The sequence below is a fragment of the Emydura macquarii genome, unplaced genomic scaffold, assembly GCF_026122565.2.
Source record: "Emydura macquarii macquarii isolate MOO-44397 ecotype Brisbane River unplaced genomic scaffold, CSIRO-AGI_Emac_v2 contig_2365, whole genome shotgun sequence".
Classification (NCBI taxonomy): Eukaryota; Metazoa; Chordata; order Testudines; family Chelidae; genus Emydura; species Emydura macquarii.
The window spans coordinates 2429203-2452263 of NW_027132502.1; the positions used below are offsets into that span (position 1 = coordinate 2429203).

At 54.5% G+C, this 23061-nt stretch overlaps 1 protein-coding gene across 2 annotated transcripts in view; it reads left to right on the forward strand.

Annotated features, from left to right (window-relative positions):
- The window catches only part of MASP1 (MBL associated serine protease 1), a 46624-nt gene that overhangs the window by 16065 nt on the left and 7498 nt on the right, over positions 1-23061 (forward strand). Inside the window, exons 3-10 of one of the 2 annotated variants that reach the window (XM_067561079.1) lie at positions 3108-3285; positions 5203-5334; positions 6169-6365; positions 7183-7330; positions 8903-9021; positions 10244-10322; positions 17583-17720; positions 20625-20699. In XM_067561079.1, the coding sequence (XP_067417180.1) occupies positions 3108-3285; positions 5203-5334; positions 6169-6365; positions 7183-7330; positions 8903-9021; positions 10244-10322; positions 17583-17720; positions 20625-20699 (1066 nt within the window). Of the gene's footprint in view, positions 1-3107; positions 3286-5202; positions 5335-6168; positions 6366-7182; positions 7331-8902; positions 9022-10243; positions 10323-12128; positions 12506-17582; positions 17721-20624; positions 20700-23061 lie in introns of those variants that run through there. The other variant, XM_067561078.1, reaches the window with a different exon arrangement.

Consider the following 23061-nt stretch of genomic DNA (forward strand, 5'->3'; position numbering starts at 1 on the left):
AGGCACAGAGCAGGAACGCGATTAGCCCGGGTTCAGTGGCAGAGCAAGGGCAGAACTCAAGAGTCATCTCTCCTTTGCCAAGATGCCTACCACAAAAAACCTCCCCGGTGGTTAGGCAGCTGGTGGACCGAGATCTCCCCCTCTTACGTTGACCAGGGTTGTCTCACGGTTGCCTGGTGCGCCTCTGTCTGTCTGTATCTCTCAGTATACTTAGATTGTCAGCTCTGCGGGGCAGGGCGGCTCATTTCTGTGCTGTGTTCGTACAGCGCCTACGCTACCGCAGTATGAATAAATAATAATAGCAACAGTCACTGATAGATGAAATAGAGCTGGCTGAACGTTTCCAGTTAAATGACATTTCCCTAATATCTGCTGTTTCATCGAAGCCGAAATATTTTGTGGAGACATCTCTGTTCCAGTGAAGTTTCCATCCAAGTGGTTTTGAGGTCTCTGGTTATTTCTGATCAGAGAGAGAGCATGAGGGCCATTTTGACACAGTTCCATCCAGCAAAAATGTTCAAAAGCTTTTGGTTTTGTTCTGACACGTAATGAAAAGAAATGCCGAAACCTCCAAAGTAGGATCGAGTTGTCATCCTTAGGGCAGGTCTGATAAGCTCTGTGCACCCCACATAGGCGCCAGGAGGTTAGCATGCAGAAACACAGGCATGCAAATCCAGAGGGGAAAGTTTGGAGACTGGGCTGGCGGGGGGGGACTTGGTCCCATCTGCTTATTTAAAAAATCTCCCTGTCCCTATTAATAGTCTCGCTTTCCGATAGGCAAACTGAATGCAATTCCACAGGCTCCTGAGGCAGTTTGTTTGCTTATTGCACTTCGCTAAGACAGTAAAACTCGGCTGGTCGGTTTCACTTCGGTTTGTAGTCAGTTGCATGTTTTGGATTTCATCCATAGGACAAATCCGTTGTGTTTGGGTCTCCAGCACTGCAGGGGAACAACCAAACACCCTCCCAAACACTTCTCCATTACATTTTTTAAAAGAAGCATGTAGAAACCTTTGGGTTTGTTTTTTCAACAAAATCTAAGTGCCGGGCCTCCCCTGCCTTGATGGCCTCCGCTGAGTTTGCTGATTGGAGCTCCCCGCTGTCGCCCTGTTACTCTTCCTGTTTGAACAGCCCTCAGAGCTGAGGTCGCTGGCATTACCTTGGAGTTCTGAATAAGCTCCCAGTACTAAGTGCAGAGAAAGATGAAGTGGTGCCTATTGAGCTCTGATCCGCACTTAGGCAGGGGATGGGCGGGGGAATCTTCCAGAGGTGAACAGCTGTGAATATAAATGGCACAGCTTGGCTCTAACCTTCACATTGTCTCCTCCACCGTCTGTCCTGCTTCCCTTCTCCCCCCCACTCCCAAAGCAGGCTCACCTCCCCTTTTCTGTGTTATGTGTAACTGATATTATTAGGCCTTTTGAATGTCTCCCTCTGCGTGATGAGGTGGAGCAGGTAATATCTTTAGTGGGCCAACTTCTGTGGGCGAGAGACAAGCCTTCAAGCTTACACAAAGCTCTTCTCCAGGTCTGGGAGTTTCACATTCCTCTTTATTGCAGGGATTACGTTTGGGTGCCGAAGGCAAGAACAATACTAGAGAGGAAAGGGGGGGAAACTGCAGCTGCAAAAATTCAAGGGACTGTCATTTAACCATTTGCAACGCCAGCTTGGAAGACACAGGAACAACCCCCTGATTTCTGCCCAGGAAGAGAACACACACGAGAGTCTCCCTGACCCTGCGTGTGTGTGTCAAGCGGATGTTGCATTATGTCACTTTGATGTTGCATCTTAGGGATAGAGGAATTACCACACTGCCTCAGATCAATGGGCCAACTCAGAGTGGCTGCGGTTTCAAACATCCATAAGGGACAATTACAGAACAACCTAGCCTAGGGGAAGCTTCTTCTCAATCCCATGCAGCTGGCTTTTGCCACAACTACATCATGAAAGAAGAAACCTGGCCATGAGCTCTATGGGTGGGATAGTGTATGGGGGAAGCTAGCAGTGTCCTTGGCAGCAGAGGGCCTGTTAGGTGGTTAAGTAGAAGAGTTCAGTCTACAGGGCTGTAAATCTGGCACCTTTCAATCCGATGGCTCTTTGGCAGCTGGCAAGAAAGGAGTTTTTGGTTTCTCTGCTTCTACGTGTGTAGCCTCCAGCTATATGTGGCATCCCATTCTCAGTCTCAGCAGAGAGGTTAGAATCAGATGGATCATGGAGAGTGGGGCTACCTCTCTCTGTTCCCGGGAAGACGAGCAGAAAGTTCATCCAGATGCTGTGCAGATCAAGAGGGAGATTCAGCCTCCAGCAGTGTTGATCTGACATTTCCCGCTAGCTCTTTATCCTCTAAAATACGGATATATATATTTTTAAATTAAAATAATAATAATAACTGTAGCCGGGAGGTGTGGCCTCCCTCGGAGATGGATGGCGAGGGAGGGCCGCCAGCCCCACCCACAACAGGGGACCTTTACATAACCCTATGGAAACTATTTTTCATACCTCATGCGAGAGTCATTCCTCAGCTGTTCCTAAGCACTGTTAATTAAGACAACCTGCGGAAACATTTCAAGTGGTGGCATGATTGATAGTAGCTGCCTCTCAGCTAAGCTGCTGCAAACAGATTTTCAGTTAATAGGCGGGGGACTTTAGGTTGTTGTAGGCAATGGGGCAAGCTACTCAGAGCCGTCGCAAAGTTGCCAGCATTGGAGCACTTCAAAGCTAATCTCTTCTTCATCCCTTGGAGATGCCTTTCTCAGTGTGCTTCAGTTCTGCCACAGTTCAGTCGTGTTTACTCATCCGGTTGGGGAGAAAAATTCCCTCTGCGACAGAAATGACTGGGTGACATCCTGTGTAGGAGGTTTCACTGGCCGATCGTGGTGGGCCCTTCTGGTCTTCGTGGCTATTAAATGGGGGGAAGGGGTAGGAAGAAATCTAATTTGCCACGATACAGGCTTGACTAGACACCTCCTTTGGTGGCCGGAGCCCTTTCCTACCAGTAGAATGGCGTCTGTGAATACTGCGCCCCAGGCTGGCTGCCTGGATGGAGCAGGCCGGTGAGCCTCCAGCCAGGGCTTGTGTTAATGGATTCTTTCTTCGGCTTTTGACAGGTTGAGGCCGAAGACCAAGTCTTGGCAACGTTCTGTGGCAAGGAGACGACAGACACGGAGCAGGCCCCTGGGCAGCAGGTGGTCTTGTCTCCAGGCCCTTACATGGGCCTCACATTCCGATCCGACTTCTCCAACGAGGAGCGCTTCACTGGCTTTGACGCCCATTACACAGCAGTGGGTAAGTAGCCCCTCGGCAGGGAAGGAGCAGAAACAAGTACGCTATGATATTGCTAAAAACCTATACTGCCCTCGAGGTCCTAGCTCTGATGATGATGGAGGCCATGGCTACTCACAGCTCCATGGCTCAAGAGGGACTAGAATTCAGATCCTTCTGCTCCAAATGCACAGAGAATTTCCATCAGCTGTCAGCAGTACAGGGCCTATGGCAGCTGGGTGAGCAGTTCTGATTCCATCCAATAGGAGGCGGTGATGCACATCCTCGCGAGCTAGGTCATTACAATAGTCACCATGGAAAGCGTTGAGTGTTAGCAGAGCCCTGGGCGGGGGGCTTCCACTGGAACTCAGATAACCCCAGTGGAGTGCTTTGTCTATTGAGACATATCCAGGGTGGGGCAGTAGGAAGTGTGGTGCCCACTGCTATGACCCATTGGTACACAGCAGAGGCTCCCCAAGCTGCGGTCTGCAGGGTGGAGAGCTGGCGGGTCACATGGTGCTGGCTTCTCCTCTCTGTTCCCAGCCACTAAACTGCATCAAAGACGGTTAAAACTTCACTCACATTCTTTCCTAACGTGACTTTTCAACGAGAGCACTTGCTGTGGTTTCTGCAGCGCTGTCATGGCACTGTGAGTGGCAGGGGAGGTGGCCTGGGAATTTGCCCATGAGAGGAGAGCTGTGCAGGAGACAATCTGTGTATGAAGATGCGGCGCACCGCACACTGTGAACGAGCGTGAGAGCCTCAGCACGCAAGTCCTCGCTCCTCCCGACTTGGCTCTCCATCATTCTCCCGTCTTTGTCCTCTTCTGTTTTCGGCTGGAGCCCTGCAGGGGCAAAGTCTGTTGCATGCACCCTGTGCTGGGCAATCACAGGAGAGGACTCCATGTTGCTAAAGCGATACCGGTTGTTTCGTAGGAGAACTGTTTACAGACATGCTCCGGCTGCAGCTAGCATTCCAGCCACGTGCACACAGACCGACTTGCTGGTGCCCTTCCAAACGCTTACCCCCCTGCAACGTCTGTTCCTCCCTCCAAGTTCCATGCAGGCTGCCACAGAGTAACTGCAGATTGTCAGGGTGGTTGGTGTCTTTCGCTTCCCAGAGTCCCCCCAGATTCTGGGAATCGGGGCTTCAGACTCCTACACCCCAAGACTGGCCGGTACCACCTTTCCCTTTCATACTCTAAGGAATCCCCCAGTCAGATTAGCCTGCCATCAGCCCGCAGTTTTGCGGGGCAGGCTGCAAACCCCTCCATCCCCCCTTGCATATCAGCTGCCTTTGGGGGGAGATGGCGAGGACTTTTAAAGGAAATCGTTCCAGCTACCATTCATTGCTGCTTTGAGCTACTCTGACACCAGGGTAACATCGTGCAATTACTCCAGTTATGCTGGTGTAGCTGAGGGCAGAATCCAGCCCTAAGTGTTTCGAAGGCCATACAAAGTCATCAGATCACTAGGAAATGGAGGGAACAACCCTGCGCCGTCAGGGAACAGACTGAGTGTGACCACATGCAAACACAGCCCTAGCGCCCAAGTCCCCACAGTGCGGCAGGGGGATTCCTGCCCTGCGGGGGCACTCCGTGAATATGATCGGTGGCCGGCTGGAAGTGTCAGGCTGTAGGTTCATAACTCTCCATCGTCCCACCCCCTACGCAGTGGGGCAGGTGCACGGATTGCCACGGCAGGCTGGCTCCTGCTTTTCTCACACCAATCAGCCCCGTGTGAACCCGTCGTGGCTGCGGGCTTTTGCTTCAGGGCTTTACAGCCCAGCCATGCCATCTGGATTCAAACCATTCGGTCCGAGTGCATCCTAGCTACTTCTCATTGTCTGTGTCCAAACGCCCCCCGGGAACGGTGCTGGGGGGGGGCTCCCAGCTCAGCGCCTTCCTTTCTAACGCTCTGCTCCCCTCTCACTTCCCCGCAGACGTGGACGAGTGCATGGAGAAGAGCGACGAGGAGCTGGCCTGCGACCACAACTGCCACAATTACATCGGGGGGTACTACTGCTCCTGCAGGTTTGGCTACATACTGCACTCGGACAACAGGACCTGCAAAGGTACGGCCTGGCCCGGGGCTCTGCACACGGGGCAGCTGGGGCAGCTCATGCTGCGCTCTCTGCAAGCCTTGCGTCTTTAGACGTTAGGGCAAATCTGCCCTCCCTTGCCTGTGTCTTCACTGGACCCAGGGCTCCTTTTCCCCTGCCAGCCCCCTGGCCGGGACTTGGCAAGCATGCTGGCCTTGCACTCTCTGCCCGGAGTGCCCGAGTGGGTGTTGTCGGCCAGCTCTGCCCTTGGCATGCGCTACTCCAAAATAAAGACCGGCCTCGGCCCAAAGAATGCATTCACTGCGGCCCTGATCTCTGCTGCACACCAGGGGCTCAGCAGGCCTGTATGGGGCTCCCCGCAACTGAGCAGCCTGCGGGAGCGATGGCAGGGCAGGGCCAGTGGATCACAATGACCCAGATCCACCAGCCAACCCTCCTGGGAGCGTGTGCGGGTTGGAGCAGGGACAGGGGATGTGACAAAGACAGCAGAACAGCCTGGGGGTGGAGCGTTCCTTCCCTGGATCCCCATCAGTCCGCCCCGCCTGCGTCCAGCACTTGGATGTGCAGAACACTTCCTCTGCACAGAGGTGGGCCCAATTCCCCCCGGCTCGCACCAGTTTGGACACTGGTGTGTGGAGATCAGAATCAGGGCCCTGTCAGTGAGGTTCGGTCTAGGATATTCTGACTGGAGGTTGCCCAGGGCTAGGGATACGAATAACGCTGGGTCCACAGGCGCGGCAGCGGCTCTGCCGGGGCAGCAGGTGGAATTTTAACCCTTGGCTCCTTCCGGGACCAAGGATCTAGCCCCGAGCGGCCGGTTGCTGAAGGTCCCTGTGTGCCTTTCAGTGGAATGCAGTGACAATCTGTTCACCCAGAGGAGCGCGGTGATCACCAGCGCAGACTTCCCCGGCCCCTATCCCAAGAGCTCCGACTGCCTGTACCGCATTGAGCTGGAGGAAGGCTTCCTCATCAGCCTGCAGTTCGAAGACAGCTTCGACATTGAGGACCACCCAGAGGTGTCCTGCCCCTATGATTACATCAAGGTAAGCCGGCTGGGCTGGCCGGGGCCAGCGGGCAGCCCCTGCTCGGGAAGCTCTCTTTGTGTTCTCCCAGGACTCACCCCCACTTTACTTAACCTCCTAGCTCAACTCACTGGGCCAGCTACGACCCAAGCTGACGGCCTCTTGTTTCCATGCTAGGTCTCTGTAGGAATAGCCGCAGGCTGAGATATCTGTTTCCAGGACTATGGACATTTCAGCAAACTGGGCCCCCTTAGCTTTCTCCATGGCTTCTTATTTCTACGCCCGGGCTCTCCTCATGCAAAATATCCTGTATGGGTTCCCTGCAAACAGGGCTTAAATCTCATAGAGTATTTCCTGGCTCTCCCCTCCCCCTTCAACACCCTCCAACATGCTGTAAAAACTCTAGGGGGGTGGGAAATATTTATCGGAGCTCCGTTCCGGACAGCTCCAGCTGAGTTTAAGCCATGCCTACAAAACTAAAAGCCAAACACGGAAGATTTACTCAGGTTTTACTCAGGCAAACTGCCTCATGCCCTTCCCTGAGTAAGACCAGAGCCCCAGCCCACCCCCTGTTTGCAGCACCCCCTGCTAGCCAAGCACTGGCACCCTCCTTGCACCCCCAGCTTTGCCAGTGCATCCCATTCCTGAGCCATCAGGTGGCAATTTGTGGAGCCTTTGAGATTCACTGCAAAGATTCACTGGAGACCAGTGAGAGGTGCCCCCCCCAGGCATTTCACAGAGGCCCTAAGACGTATTTATATCCTCAGGGCCTCAAGGTGTAGAGAGACCCCAAGGGACCCTAACTCTCTGCGCCATCTCTTCTTGTTTCTCCTGGCAGATTAAAGCCAGTCATAAGGAGTTCGGGCCTTTCTGCGGGGAAAAGTCCCCAGGACGTCTTGATACGCAAAGCAACAGCGTTCAGATCCTGTTCCACAGTGACGGCTCCGGGGAGAACCAAGGGTGGAAGTTATCATACACGGCAATCGGTAACCTGCTCTGGCTTCCTTCCTTCACCATGCATGCAGATAGAGACCAAGGCACCATCTGGTCCGGGATCCTATCTCTGACAATGGCCAAAGCCAGAGATGTCAGTTAGGAGATGGGGTCGATCTTGCATAACAAATTTAACTGGGCAATCCTGTCCTTTGGATGGGGACTTCTCCCTGAGCCCAGCTATGCCCTCAAATGTGGGGACAGAGATCCCCTGTGATCCTCACTAGCAGTGTCACTGCACATGCTGCTGCTATTCAGACCAGTATCAAGCCCTCTTTTCTGGAACTTACCGAGCTATTTAGTTTCCTCACTAACTTCCTGCAGCAGCGAGTTCCACAGGTTAACTGCACGTGCTAAAAGGGCTGCCTTTTTAATTTCATGGTGCGCCCTCCCTCAGTAACCTCACTCCGTGCCATCGCCACAGCGGTAGTGAGCTAGGCCTGGGTAACGGATGGAAACCTGCCCGTTAGCACAGCCTGGACTGGCACGCAGGAGCCTCCCGGCTTGTAGGTGTAACCCGCCCCCATTCAGCGCAGCACCCTGTCCCCCTCGAGCGCTGGCGGGGCTGCAGAACTACTAATACAGCATGGTGGAGGTCTGAGCTCAGGTTCCCAGGTTCATTCGCTGCTGCTGGTCCCGTCCCCCCCTCCTCCGGTGGGGGCCCAGCATTGCACGGCGTGGCCCATTGGTGGACCTGGGCTGGTTGTGTCTCTGAGGGGTTCCAAAGGCAGCAGCTCTGCCGAGATAGCAGTGGGGGGAGCATTTGCTGGGCGGCGCTAAAGCCTGTCTCTCTGCACAGCTCCTGCTGGAGAGTTCCCTGCTCCCTCCGTTCAGGAACTGAGGCTTTGGCACTAGCTCTTCCCCAGCCTTCCTCCCTCCCTTCTCCTCCTCCTCTGCCCAGGCCATCCTCTGAAATCAGGGCCCGGGCCGGCCCGCAGGTGAGCTGAACGCTGGGCTCCAAATAGCACTTGCTTCCCCCATTGACTTGAGCCTGCTCTGCCAGCGGGGTGGTTCAAGTGACAGTCTGATGCCCGGCGCTCCAGTCACATTGCCGGGACAGCACAGCCTGGCAGCTCACCACGGGCATTCACTTAGCTGCAGGGATGACCCCCCCCGACCAACTGGCCCCGCCAACAAATAGTATTGGGGGCTGGGAAAGCACCTGGGTGTACCTGCCTCTCACAGCAGCAGTGCTGAGCACGGAGCAGCGCCACGCACTGGGAGAAACAAGATGCCTATGCTGAGTCTCAGCGAGTCTGCCATCGTAGGGCCTCGCTGCATGCAAAATGTGCTGGTACGTTGGAAACCAGCCAGGCCAGCGAGCAGGCGAGGCAGACCAGGAGGGGGGAAAATCATCATGAGATCGCTGAGAGTCCAAAGGCAACCCCCCCTTAGGAAGCAACAATATCTGTGTCCCCTGTGGCATTCCCCACTGCCTGCACGTCTAGCCCAGCGAGATACAGCTGTGGGCACTGGAATACAAAGCAGCCTCCACTGGTTGGCTCTCCCCGCACATTCTGGCCGGTTAGTCAGTGCGGTCTTTTTTTTTTTGTTCCCCCCCGAAGGAAACCCATGCCCACTGGTGCAGCCGCCAATCAACGGGAAAATCGAGCCCTCCCAAGCCCAGTACACTTTTAAGGACCAGGTGGTCGTCAGCTGCAACACGGGCTATCACGTGCTAAAGGTACAGGCGCCACCGGCTTTGATCTGCGTGTTTGGGGCGGCGGGTCAGATTCTCCTCTCCCTCACCCAAGAGGAAACCGGGCGTCAGGCCAACAGAGTGGAGGGATTCCCGCTCCACATGCCTGGCGTTCGAGCCGGGGCATGGCCATATTTAAGGACACATCCGGTGTTCTGCGGTCATGATCCAAAACACGGGCCCAGGAGGTCAGGCTAAATGGGCGGATGCTCCCTTCTGCCTTAAACGCCCTGAAAAACTCACATGACAGGCAGCATTGCCCCGGGAGGCTGCAGTCACACTGTGCAAGGCGCCAGCGATATGCAAGCACGCCGCCTCATTGATCTGTCTGGGCCAGCTTCTCCGCTGGTCTGACATTACTGAAATCAATAGTAGGTGAGCCGAGAATCTGGCTAATTCACTAAGGGGTTCCCTTCATTTCAGTGCAACTGGGCTCTTCTGTTATCTCATTTCCTTTCCGTGGACAGGGCTTGGGGTAAATGAATCAAACAAAAGCCCATCCAACTCTCCCAGGGCAAGGGCACGATACACTTAGAGCCACAAAGTCACCACTAAAGAAGTGGGAGGCAAGAGAACACAGCACTTCCCCCAGCCACCAGCTAAACCTGTCGCCCACGCCAGCAAACGAACTTCCTGCAAATATGCCGGACGCGAGGCGTGGCGTCTTCCCAAGAAAAGGAGGCAGCGAAAGCACCGGGTGTGCTGTTCTGTCTGCGATGCCCCTCTGTGCTCTCACAAGCTAAGCAGGGCTGGTCCTTTGGTAGGTGACCTCCAAGGAGCATCTGGTAACTGAAGGAAGTGCTGGATGGGCCTCTTCCCTTTGAATCCGTACGGCGCGTGCCACCCCCAGCTCCACATACCCCATCCCGAGGGCTTCGTAACATGATCTCTCTCACTCTATGTATCTAATCTGTCTCCAGCCTCACTCCTACATCCTGGTGCGCTAATATCCTACTGCAGGCTGCCCCAGCCTCCTGTCTAGGTTCTAATATAATATTTGAAAGAAACTCGTTCATTTCCTAAGCTTGTTTCAGACTCCATAAACCGAGGAGTTATTAATAAAGAGGAAGGGCTCTTGTTTAAGTCTGACTTTTCCAGTGAGCAATGCCCAGTTAGGCCGACTGAGAAGACGAGTTTCTACAGGGGGAGGGGGAGGTCCTTTGGCTGGGTGGATAATGGATCATTTCTGCTTCTCCCTTCCGCACAGGACAACGTGGAGAGCGACTCTTTCCAGATTGAGTGTCTGAAGGATGGAACGTGGAGCAACCAGATCCCCATCTGCAAAAGTAAGAAACCCACCCCTGCATCTTGTTCACTCACTGACCACTAAATTATACCTCTGCCGAAACAGGCTCTTTCTCCTAAATGGAACAGGGTTTGTGCCAAATGCCACAGGTTGGATGTTTATTTTTTCCTTAAGTGACTTGCTAACGTAATCGGATTTCCAGCCTGCTCGACTTTCTCACGTCTCAGACTGACCAGTAAACCGGAGCCTGGCTCATCTGAGTAAGTCTTCAGCCAGTCATTACAGCCTGAGCCAATGCCCGTTGACAGCTGGGGAAAGGCTCCAGAGGATTTTGCTAGGAGCTAGATCAAGCCCTAAAGCTGCTAGTGATGGGTGGGTGAATATGAAATGGTTCAGGTGCCAATTAAGACCTGATCAGAACTTCTTTCATCAACAAAATCTGGGGGGAGATCTCATCAGCGCAGTCTTCGGTGTGATATTTCAGCTCCTTTACTTCTACTCATCGCTGTGGGAAGCCAGCTGCCAAGTTCTGGTGCGAATCTGGACTTGCCCGAGTCTGGGAGATGTCTGGACCTGGGTGTGTGGATGTGGTTATTCTGCTACAAGGGCCATTTGTAAAATCTGAGTATAGGTCTGAATTTCCTGCCAGTTTTGTGGGTATTCGGATCCAAGGCTTTGGTGTGGTCCTGTCTCTAGCCAGAACTAGGAAATGCAGAGACGAACGAAACGAATTAGAAAAGCGGGTCAAATATTTTTTTGCAAACCTCAGAAAAATGAAAAAGCTCCATCTGAAAGGCTGAGTGAAGTCTCAGACCATGTCTACACTACAAACTTCGGTCAGCACAAGTTACGTCAATGTTCAGCTGCCAAGTTCGTAGAGCGCTTGTGCGCGTGTATACCTGGCTGCTTGCACACAACAAGGGAGGGCTACTGGTGTGATCCCCAGGCCGGGCGTAACAATTCGAGGAAATCGTTTTTCTGTGTCACCACAGCAGGGCACTTATGCAGGCCAGAGACCAATTTGAGTGTCGATGCCTGCACAAATAGATTCATGCAAGGCGACTTATGTCGACCTAACTTTGTAGTGTAGACCAAGTCTCAGATCAGTTCTTGTGCCTTCTGACCCAGTTCTCCTGTCTCTGAAACCAAACTAATGAAATGCACTATTCACACCCCTCATTGCAATTATTGTTTTCCTTCAGCCACTGACTTCTTTTCTGCAGCATGCACAGCTATGGCGATCGTCACGACTGCCTGCCTTTCAGACCAGCTTTCTGGTTTCTCAATTCCACGTCAGGCAATGTATAGACCACTTAAACCCAAATTTCTCTGCTCTCATGTGGTCCACAGTTGAATCTTACAGAACAGGAGTAAATGCATTCCAGGGCTGGAGCACACTGGTACCAGATTGGCAAACTAGGCTCACACTTGTACTGCAGCTGAATCTAAAAAGGGAAGGTAATCGTCCCCCGAACGATCAGCTGCGTGAAATGGTCGAGATTAAAAAATGAATGCCAGGCTAAGGAGCCTTTGACTGCAGGGCTTTTAAAGCAACAGAGGGCTTTTACTCCTCTCAGGCAGGTGTGCCCATAAGCACATTCCATTGCTACATAGTACCTATATATTTTTAATATAGATGGATCCCTGTGCACAAATCTCCAGAGTAGCAGGGTCCGGGTGTATAACCCAAGCTGCCTTTCATGCTTGCCGAATGGATACTGGGTGTCATTAACTATTTCTGGGGTTATTGGGCTGTGTTTCCTGCATGGACTTTCTCTGCTCATCTACTGATTCTGCTTTCTCTCTGCTTTGCTCTTTCCCCCTTTCTCCTCTGCCTTCGGCGCAGCTGCAGAAACAACCGACCCCAGGCCAGAGAGACCAGCTGAGTTGGACCAAGCGACAGCATGATCCCGGGGGGCCAGCAAGCCACACCTCTTAGAGTGGGCAGAGTGTCTCTTAGACGTATCAGGGAGTCCTTAGGGCTCCATCAGGGCGCCCCCCCACCCCCATCACCCTCCCAGGTCTGTATGGGACACAATGGAAATGTCCTTTCCCAGTGTGAGCGGTCAAAGCCATCACTGCTGTAGGTACGGAGGGGGTTGGGCTCTGTTAAACCCTTCCTGCCCGGCACACACTTAACTCCAACTGGGTCTCCTGAAAGGGAAAGAAAAAACAAAACTGAACTGAATTCAAATGATCGAGCCCTCCCGTAGGAAAAACAAATAACCCTTTGGGCACTGACTGCTGTTGGGAGCCATAACACTGGCATCATGGCGCTCTCCGTGGACACGCTGTCTCCTCCCAGCCCTGCTCCCCACCGCAATGAAAATCGTTATGCAAAGGCTGGCTGCTTGGTCTGTGCTTTTTTTGTTTGCTTGTTTTAATTTAACCCCTTGCTGCCTTCTCTCTCTGGGCCAAGCAGGTAAATCGGGGCATCTGTTTCCGTGCAATGGATCAGAAACATGCGTTCCTCTATTCAAATATCACGGGGGCAAAGAAAAGCCAGCCTAGGTCGGCACGTTCTGGTGCATTTCAACCCCTGCCCCCAGCTCTTTGGGACTCAAATGTGCTCACATGAGAGAGACACAAAGACGTCTACGAGCACAAGTCTCTTTAACCGGCTCTGATTTTGCTGAACTCTTCATGGCCTCCCTGCTGAGGTTTCCTTCTCCTGGCCACCCACCCCAGATCTAGCAGAGACCAGCAGCAACCTCCCAGGCCAGAGAGCACTGGCCGGAAGGAAGTGTGTCAAGGGCAGGGCTGATATAGTGCGACTGGGGGCAGAGAGGGGAAAGAGACTAGAGCAAGCCGGGGAAGGAGCAGAGAAGGGCTGGTGTTGAGAGGGAAGGGGCTAGGAGGTTGTGACAGAGCACGAGCCGGGGGAAATGATGGGCCTAGTGGGGAGAGAAAGTGGATGAAGACAGGGGTCTTGGGATGGAGAGCTACGGGAACACACACAGAGTGAGCCAAAGTCCACGGAAGTGGATGGAAATCTTGGCTCAGGCCCTGTCAGAGCAGGGTGTGGGCAGGTGACCGACCTTGGAGGGGAGAGAGAAGAGCGGGGGCTCCAAGGGCAGGACGCCTAACCAGTCTGAGAGTCAGCACCCAAAAAGCGGCCGTGAGGGGGAGCTTGCAGGCGACCGAGGGAGAAGTGTGCAGGGAAGGGGATGAAAGAGAGGAGCTGGGGAGGAGAAGGCCAGGCATGGGGGGCAGGGGACCGGTGGGGGTGCGGCAGCGGGGGGGGGGGGCTGGAGGCGTCGGGCAGAGCTACTCCGAGCCCAGGGGAGCCCTGGTGCCCCGCGCCGAAACGCAGCGTGACTCCTGGCGGCTGAGCGGGGCCAGCCTGAGGCGGAGAGGGGCCCGTCAGTGGAGGGAGGCCTGTGGCTAGCAGCCGAGAGGGAGAAAGCCTGGCCCCAAACTGCAACTAGCAGGAACCAGAGAGGAAGGGGCTGAGCGGGGAGAACAGGGAGAGGGCCTGGCATCCGAAGCGAGCGGACGCTTGGGACCAAGCCCCAGATGCAGCCCAGGCTACCTCAGCGCCCTGGCTGGAGCGTAGCCACACCTGTAGCGTGGCCTGGTCTGGATGAAAGGAAGGAATTACAGGCAGAGATCAGCTTCAGCTGGGCTGTTTGCCAAGAGATTAGCTCAGTAGCCGTCAGGGGCTAATGCACAACCCCAAGCCCTGTGTGTCCTCTGCCCAGGAGTGAGCATTGCTGGGAGAAAATAAGGCTCCGGAGTGGGGATGGGGGGGATCAGAGGTCAAAGGGGGGCGAATAGGGCGAGAGGCTCCCAGTCCAGATCTGAGGGGGACAAGGTGCCCACACAACACCGAGTCACCAGGGCAGGCGCTGTCCGGCCCCTGTGCCTTAAATCTCAGCAAAGAGGCCGAAGTTTGGCTGGGGCGTGGAGTGTAAACTCCCATCTCACCCCCTTAAGATGGTCCAGGCTCCAGGGACACTGGTGGGGCAACACAGGGAAGCTAGGCCTGTCATTGCCCACACTGGACGTGTGCAGTCTGTGTCCCACCGCATCCCCCTCTCCTCCACCCCAAGTGCATGGAGCAGGGGAAGGTATCACTGGAATGATTTGTACAGTCCTTGGCAGTAGCTGGGTGACGATTAGAAAGACTCTGTTTGTTTGGCAGGATAAGGCATAAAGTTTTAACGGTGAGACGAATTATTAACCATGGGAACAATTTACCAAGAGTCGTGGTGGAGTCTCCATCACTGGCCATTTTTAAATCATGTTTTTTTCTAAAAGCTCTGCTCCAGGAATTACTCTGGGGGGCAGTTCTCTGGCCTGTGATATACAGGCAGTGGGACGAGAGGATCGCGATGGGCTTGGGATCTGTGAATCTATGACCGGACAATTGTCTGTAGGAGGATGTGCTCTGCCTTCTCCCAGACACGCCGAGACAGCACATGCTTTCTCAACCTAGGCTTTCCAGCACACGCTCTTCCTGATGGCACATCGATCCTTGCGGTTCCTACTCTCCTCTTGGGAACACGCAGCTGTTGAAGACACTCAAACACAAATCAGCACAGATGAACCCTGGCAAATTTTGGCCCAAATCAGCAATTTTATCGGGAGACTCCCCCTGAAGTTTTGCAAATGTTTCCATCTCTCTGGTGCGGTGGGCCACTTCCCTGGCCTCCCTTCCCTCTATGTAGGTTCCCTTCACCTACGCCACATGGGAGGACCAGCAGATCTGTCTTCTCTTCCCTGCCATGGGGACCGGCAGCAGTAGAACCCACGGAAGGAAAGCTACAGAACTCATAACTACCTTTGCCCCAGGCCAAAGTCACTGTCCTGGTCAAATCTATCTTCCTGTGAAAGCCCCACAAATCTGGACATATCTGCTGTGTCCCCATCACCGTCACTCTGTTCCCAGGACTCCGCCTCTGCTAGGTTGCTAAAAGAATGTTCGGAACCATAAGAAAAAGGATAAATAATAGGACAGAAAATATAATGCCACTATCTTAATCAATGGTACGCCCACACCTTGAATACTACATGCAGGTCTGATCTCCCCGTCTCAAAAGAGATCTATTAGCATTAGACAAGGTACAGAGAAGGGCAACACGAATAATTAGGGGTATGGAACAGCTTCCATAAGAGGAGAGATTAAAAAGAGTGGCATTGTTCATCTTAGAAATGAGACGATTAAGGGGGGGTATGATCGAGGGCTATAAAATCATGTGGAGAAAGTGAATAGGGAAATGTTATTTACCTCTTCATAGAACACAAGAGACCGGGGTCACCCAATGAAATTAACAGGCAGCAGGTTTAAAACAAACCCAAGGAAGTACTTCTTCACACAACGCACTGTCAGCCTATGGAACTCTTTGCCAGGAGATGTTGTGAAGGCCAAAAGTATTACTGGGTTCAAAAAAGAATAGATATGTTCATGGAGGACAGGTCCAGCAATGGCAGTCAGTCAAGATGGTCAGGGATGCAAAATCATGCTCTGGGTGTCCCGGTTCCTTTGACTGCCAGAAGCTGGGACTGGACGACTGGGAATGGATCACTCAAGAAATTGCCCTGTTCTGCTCATTCTCTCTGAAGCACCTGGCACTGGACATTGTCAGGAGACAGGAGACTGGGCTAGATGGTCACCTGGTCTGACCAGCCTGGTCATTCGTATGTTCTTCGGTTCCCGTGGACCACGCTGTGACACAAACCTCAGTGACTTTAACGGCCTGCAATCAGCATTATTGTGAAGCCTCAGAGAGTTCCCCAAAGGGGTCATGCCAGGCCTGTGAAAAGGGGTCTTCGCATGACTAAGAATCAGACCCCTTGAGTTTAACGTCACTTCATGCCCCCCTACCACCTCCCTGCAAAGACAGGCCTGAGGCAAACCCTCTGTGTACAAGTCACAGGGAACGACGTTCTCCGTCCATCATCCAGTGCAAATTCTCTTCATAGCACAGGTACCCTGGAGGGCCAGGAATCAGTGCAGGCCATTCTTATGGCCACAGTTTGTACCCGGCCATCTCATCCAGTGGCAGCGGGGGCAGGGAGCAGGCACTGTGCTGAGTGTGCAGAGGAGAACTCGATCCTGGCATTAGATTCTGCAGATTTCAACACCCTGAGAAGGCCACATCCTGGGGCCATTACTGCCAGCGCCACCATGCACCACCCCATGGTTCATGAGGAAGGCCTGTTCCCATGCACATCTCTGACAGCTGAAAGACCTTGCTAAATAGGATGTGCTGGCTGTTACACTCATGGGGCTGCAATACTCCCCCTAGTGATTGACTTGCTGCCTGGCAATTCTAGCTGTTTCTCTACCAGCAACTGTGCAGCCCGAGAAAGCTATGGATGTTTGGCGTGGTGGGCTCAGCCCTAGGCTGGGACTGGCTGGTCCAGGTTACATCAGTGCCTGCCTTTCGCTGGCTGCGAGGTGAATGAATGCTCCTCTGGAAGCAAGGCAAAGTGGAATCACTGAGCGTCTGCCTGATTAAAAGCCCTGAAGACGGTCAAATCTTTTGAGAATCAAAGCACAGCCCAGGCAAGCCAGGCGCATTGCTCATTTCAGACCGGTCCAGCAATGGCACGGACCGGTCACGCTTCGTTCCCAGGGTTCCCGCGATGTCACCAGAAGCCCTTTGCCAGGCGTGTCTGGCCAGATAGCTCCTGCTCACATGGGCCAGCTTTATCCCCTAACCTAAACTCTATAGGGATTTTATGATAACCAATCCCTAGCTGTCCAGTGATTGCAGTTAATACTACAGTACACACCACGGTGTCTCAGACTTTCCCAGCAACAGCAGGACTAGAACTCACATTCTCCTCTTCCCAAAGGCCAGGCCAGGCCCTGCCACTGGAGCTAAAAGAGAATCTCCCTTAGCTAATAGCAGTATAATACCGGCAGGGTACCGGGCAGGGAGGGTAATGTGTGACATTATGGCCTGTGGAAATCAACGCCAAAACTTCCATTGACTTCAATAGGGCCGGGTCTTCAATGGGGGAAGGGCAGGAGCGCTTCCCATGGGAAAGGGCTTAGATGGCCCATTGGAAGGAAAGAGAAAGACAAGGGATTAAAGACAGACGTACTCCCCTTCCATACCCTAGAGGGTTAAAATGGTCTCACTCGCTCACGTCCCCTCCTGCTGCCAGCATAGCTCTGGGGAAGCCGGCTGGTATCTGAGCCCCTTTCGAAGTGTCCCCGGAGCAAGCCATGCACTATCCATGCAGCAACGTGTCCCGTTCCTCCCTCCCCCAGAAGCCGTGGGCAGAGGGTGCCAAGAAGGGTCACGTACATAGGCTGCTAAAATCTCCTTTCCTTGTGGACTTTTAGTTGCTGACTGCAAAGCGCCGGCGGAGCTAGAACACGGCTTCGTCACCTTCTCCACGAGAAACAACCTCACCACCTACCGCTCGGGGATCCGGTACGCCTGCCAGCGACCCTACTATCAGATGGCCCCAAATATCACTGGTGAGGTCATCCGCCGCTGGGGGAGGAGCTGAGGGGCTGTGGCGTGCAAGTGTGCGAAGGGGAGTGGGTGGCACGCTCGTTGCTGTGATGGTCAGGGTGCGATAGGCTAGTTTTAATAATAAACATTTATTTGCAGAGTACTGTGCAAATAATAATCGAGTGTGCATAGAAACTTGCATATTGCGTATATTGAATCTCTGCCGTGGCCGGGTCACACTGGCCATGTTGTGCTGCAGAACAAGGGGAAGAAAGAACGAGCCACGGACTGCGATTTTATCTTGTATCTCACAGCGGTTGCTAAAAGCAGAGCAGGCCATTGAAGTGCAGTTCTTCTCTGCAGGGTGCTGCCCAGATGATCAGTAGCCCTCTTCCCTGGTTGTGCCTCTGTCCGTGCTGCTGGGCCCGAAACACTGCTTTACTCCTGTTCCATCTTGTTAGCACTGCAGGGCCCGTGCAGCTCTGGGAGCTGGATTCTATTCCAGGCAGAAGCGTTTCCACTAAATTGCAGCTGCACAGCCAGTGGAAAATGGAGTTGCACGTCTAAAGCCCAGAGCAGAGTGAGGGTATAACTGAGAGCAACCTAAGGCTCGTCTGGGTGCAGAATTTGCCCCAGTTTCACGAAGCCCGTGCCGAGCCCTCGAGCGGACATGTATTTCAAACGAAGAGCGCCTCCTAGCGATGTAATTCAGTCGACTGTGGCCAATCCCCACAAAGCGCCCTACTGACAAATCCAGAGCGTCCCTGTGCGAGGAGGGCACCGATGGAACGGAACAAGGTTTCCAAACCGTCTCAGTTACATCAGGGCTGCGCCGGTGTGTGAACCAGCCCGCACTGGTGACCCAGCCCAGGCAGAGCCCAGCCTGACGCGCACATCTGCGGAGGAGCTTGCCCGGATTGATCCAGGGCCTGATTTGCAGAAGAGCCGAATGCCCAAGTCAATGGACACTGGGGGGGGCCAGCACCCCTCCAGGTCTGGGGAGCCACTGAGAGACAATAAAACTGGCACCTCCCTGTGACAGGGTCGGCTTCCTCCCAAGCCCCCCCTCCTGGCCAGATGTGGTCCTGCGGCGCTCTGCCTCTGTTTCCCGTCTTCGGGGCCCTTTAAGAACTCCACACACAAACTCCTCTCCAGCTCAGGAACACCCCTCCGTGGGGCTGGATTTCTTATACTAACAAAATAATTCCCAGCACAGAGTTCTCAAATCCCCGTGAAGGCCACGTTCCAGCCTGCCCTCTGGCGTTCTGAGCAGCCATTCCCTGCCATGGCAGACCCCTGTCTCCCTCCAGCTTCACTCCAGTGCCTCTCCCTAAGCAGCTCTGCTCCTCTGCAGCTTCCTTAGAAAGGAATCAGCTGATCCGTGCTCACATGTGCCTCCTGAGTGGCTAGGCTTGGCTGGCCCCAGGCCTTAAGGGGCAACCCCCCCGGTTACGCTGTTTTCGGAGCAGAGCCGTAATTGAAGATTCCCTTTCCGGTCCCTAGCATCAATCACATCTGCGTGTTGGGTGCCCAGCCCCGGACAGTGCAAGCGTCAGAGCTGGCCTGTGAAATCGGCTGCATTCATCAGCATTCACAGCCTTATCGGGTGTGTCTACACTGTGACCAAAGAGCTGTGCCTGGCCCCAGATCAGCTCGTGGGACGCAGGCCTCAGGGCTATAAAATTGCCGTGTAGATATTCAGGCTCAGGCTGGAGCCTGGGTTCTGAGACCCCCACGAGGAGAGGAGGGACCAAGAGCCCAGCCTGAACAGCTACATGGCAATTTTATAGCCCCCCAGCCCCAGCCAGAGTCAGCTACCCCGGCCTAGCAGTGGCTGTGTGCTGGGTCTTTGATTGCAGTGTGGAAAGACCCTTACTGCACAGTGGTCGGCGCTCTGCTTCCATCAGCAGCCAGCTAACATCTCTGTCACTCTCCCCCATTACAGCGAGTGGTCTGCAGCCACAACAGCTCCCAGCATGCAATGCTTCCCGCTTGCTCTGAGCAGCATTGCGGTCTGCAGAGACTTACGCCCAGATCCTCAAAAGGTGCCTAACTCCCCTGGATTTCAGGGCGTGCCAGGACTCTGCTCTCCATACTCTTAATGGCCTTTAGTGATGAGAGGGGCCACAGGGTGCATTGCAAACCTCCATCAGCCACGTTTGTGTTACGGGCCACGCTCGGGGCAAGTCATCCAGCAAAACAGACCTCCTGCTCCAGTCTGGGAGTGGAGATCTGAAGAATTTGCTGACATTCCAGCTTCCTTCCCTCCCCCCCCATTCATAACCCTGCTGCTACCCAGTCAGCCTCCCAGCCTCATGGTGCAATAACCTTTGGCATGCCGGATGCTTGCGGGGGGCAGGGTTGCTTCATGGCCCAGCCCAGCACATCTGTCATGCATTGGGGAGGGAGAAGCAGATCACAGCAGAGCACAGTGTACGTATTCCCTTGGACAGTGCAGGGCTCAAGGCACCACCTGTTTCGGCACCAGAATACCAGACAGTGACGTGCCACAAACATTCTGAAAGGGCCGCAGGGGAACCGAAATCCCCATAAACAGCGGCGCGTAGATGCCCCGAGGTGCAGGCTGATTAACTTCCTTCCTTTCTCCCTGCCCTGCAAAGTCATTTCCGGGGGGGCAGGCAGTGGAGGGGCCTTTCATACACTCCATCTCTCCTCTGACAAACACATAGGGTCACATTCCGCTGCCGGGGCACCTCCGTATGCCCAGTGGCACTGGTGGCACTGGGGACAGACTACGGCCCCTGGAGTACAACCCCCCCATAGGCTGCATGTTTGAACGTGCGTGACGAAGCCACGGCCGCAGCTAACGGCGCAGGCACCCGATGCGTGTGCAAACCCTGCGCATTCGTATTGGCAACAGGCCGCTGTGCGTCTGTGCGCTCAACTCACCTTTTGCTCTCTTCCAGGGACGTACACCTGTGATGCTAACGGGGTGTGGAAGAGCGAGGAACTGGGGACCAAGCTGCCGTCCTGTCGACCAGGTACCTAGAGAGCTCTGGCATGATGCACCAACACATGCCACGTGCCTGCCAAGCCAGCATGCGCGCTGCAAGGGGTAACAGATCATGATGCAATCGGTACAGGACGGGGCGGGGGGAGGAAGAAGGGGGGTCCTGTTCTGCCCAGCTTGGCTGGCTTCACTCCGCGGCTGGGGCAGTCCAGTGCGTTCGCTACAGAGCAGTGCCCCGGGCTGTGATCCACAGGTACGGCACCTTAGGAATACCTGAGCAGCCAACAGCGACCGCGAGTGTCAACAGCAGTAGTCACCAGGCACGAGGGCCCTAGCTGCTCTAAAGGACAGAGCAATGAGCCAGATCTGTGTGTCCCAGAGATGGGGCTGGGCTCTGAGCTCCCCGAAGTCCACAGGAGCTGAAGGGCAGGGGGCTGGTTCAGGGCCATCTCTAACGCCCAGCGGCCAAACCCTGCCCTTGAGGTCTCCTGAGGGGTCAGCGAGATTGCCCAGGGGGATCTTGGCCTTGGAACCTGCCTCAAGCAACCACCCAAGAGCCCACAGAAATTGGACACCCAGCAGGGGCGGGTTTTTAAATAACGGCCCATCAACACCACACTGGAACCTCTGGGGGGGGCGCTTTGCTGTGCCCCCCTGAGATCCACTCCGGCAGCACAAAGCGCTCCACTGACATTTGCTGATTCTTCCCCACGAAGCCCCTGGGTGAGAACTAGCCCCAGTTTACAGCTGGAGACGCTGAGGCTGAGCGGTTTAGGGAATGGTCCCAGGCCACAGGGAGAGGCAGTGTCAGAAGGGGGAATTCGATTCAGCGGCTCCTAGTCCGTACCGTTGCGTAGGTGGCCGGTTACCTAGTGCAGGCAGTTGTTAATGCCGGTTATCGCTGGGCACACACAGCCAGGCTGCAGTGCTTTAGAAACAATTAGAGCCTGGAGTCTGAGCCACAGAGAGCGGCAGCAAAACCTCCGCTGGTTCCTGGGGGAGGAAAGACACGTATGTCCCTCTCCTATCTCCACTCCTGCTCCAGCTCACTGGCCTGCTGTGTCCTTGGAAAAGACCCTAGAGAGAGACCCAACGCCCGCCCTCCCTCTGATCTGCACACACAGTCTCGGGCGAGGATGCGGCTTGCTGACGTTGCACTGCAGCCGAGCGTGCTCTGCCTTACACACACACCTCCTACGGCGCACGCCGCCATCTCCGGGGACCCTGCAGGCCAACCACAACAAAGCTCAGCGGAAATGAAACTGGCAAATATTGCACTCTGCTCAAAGCACACGGAGTGCTGGGCAGAGCTACGTGCCCTTTAGAAACACTCCCCTTTTCCCTTTCCTTCTCACAATGCGCCCAGCCCTGCCCTGGGGCTGGACAAATTCCTGCAGATGGTTTTCTGGGAATATTTGCTGGGACTACTTCAGGAATCCCAACCGCCTTAGGGGTCGTGTCCCGAGAGTCAGGATGCGCTGGCAGGAATGCTTGTGGCCGGTGAGTTTCCAGGCCCAGCTCACAGTTAGTCACTGACAAATCACAGCTAACCAAGAGAGTGCAGAGGTAGCACGTTTCAATGACACGCCGTTCCTGGGTTGATCCAGAGAGTCAAAACACAGCATGAGCCCCCGCTGTGCAGCGAGGTTCTGCATCTGCCTTCGGAACCCACCCCGCTTTGGGATGTTCGGCTTCTTCAGATTTTGTTCAGGCCTTTATCGCAATAGGCGCCAGGGGTGGAACTTGGGGTCTAGGCTGGGATTCTGAATCAGACCCTTCAGGCACTAGATCTCCACGGAGGTTGGTATCCATTTCTAGCGCCGATCCGGGAGTCTTTCAGGAAATACAGAGTGGGTGCGGCACCTCCTATCCCGGCCCCTCTCCTGTCTGCTCCCACAAGCCCAGCAATACTTTCCCGGTTGGCTCTCAGCGCAAGGGAGTGGCCAGATAGCTCCTGATTACAGGCTTCTATCACACGGCCTTGCCTGGCTGCGCAGACACTCAGCCAAGTCCCAGCTGTAGCCCACGGTAGAGGTGACCTGTGTGGGTCAGGCTGGAGGCTTGTCGGTGGGTGATGCGGTGCCTTGCGGCACACGCTGCTGTACCTGTTCTGTGGATAGACAGAGGGCTCCAGTCCCCAGGGCTTTTAATTGTCAACAAACGCACCGATAAGACACTTTCCCTTTATCTGCAAAGGACCAGATTCTGCTCCCAGTCCGGCTGGTGCAGACCCAGAGCCACTCCCCTGCTTGCAGTGGACTGACTCCATCATAACCAGATCCACTCCTGACCCCAGAACGGTCATGGAGCATTCGTGCTGAAGCCGTAGCTCATCTCAGAGGAATGAAGGGCTCTGGCCTGGCTTTGAAAGCTGCTGCCAGGCTTGGGAACCG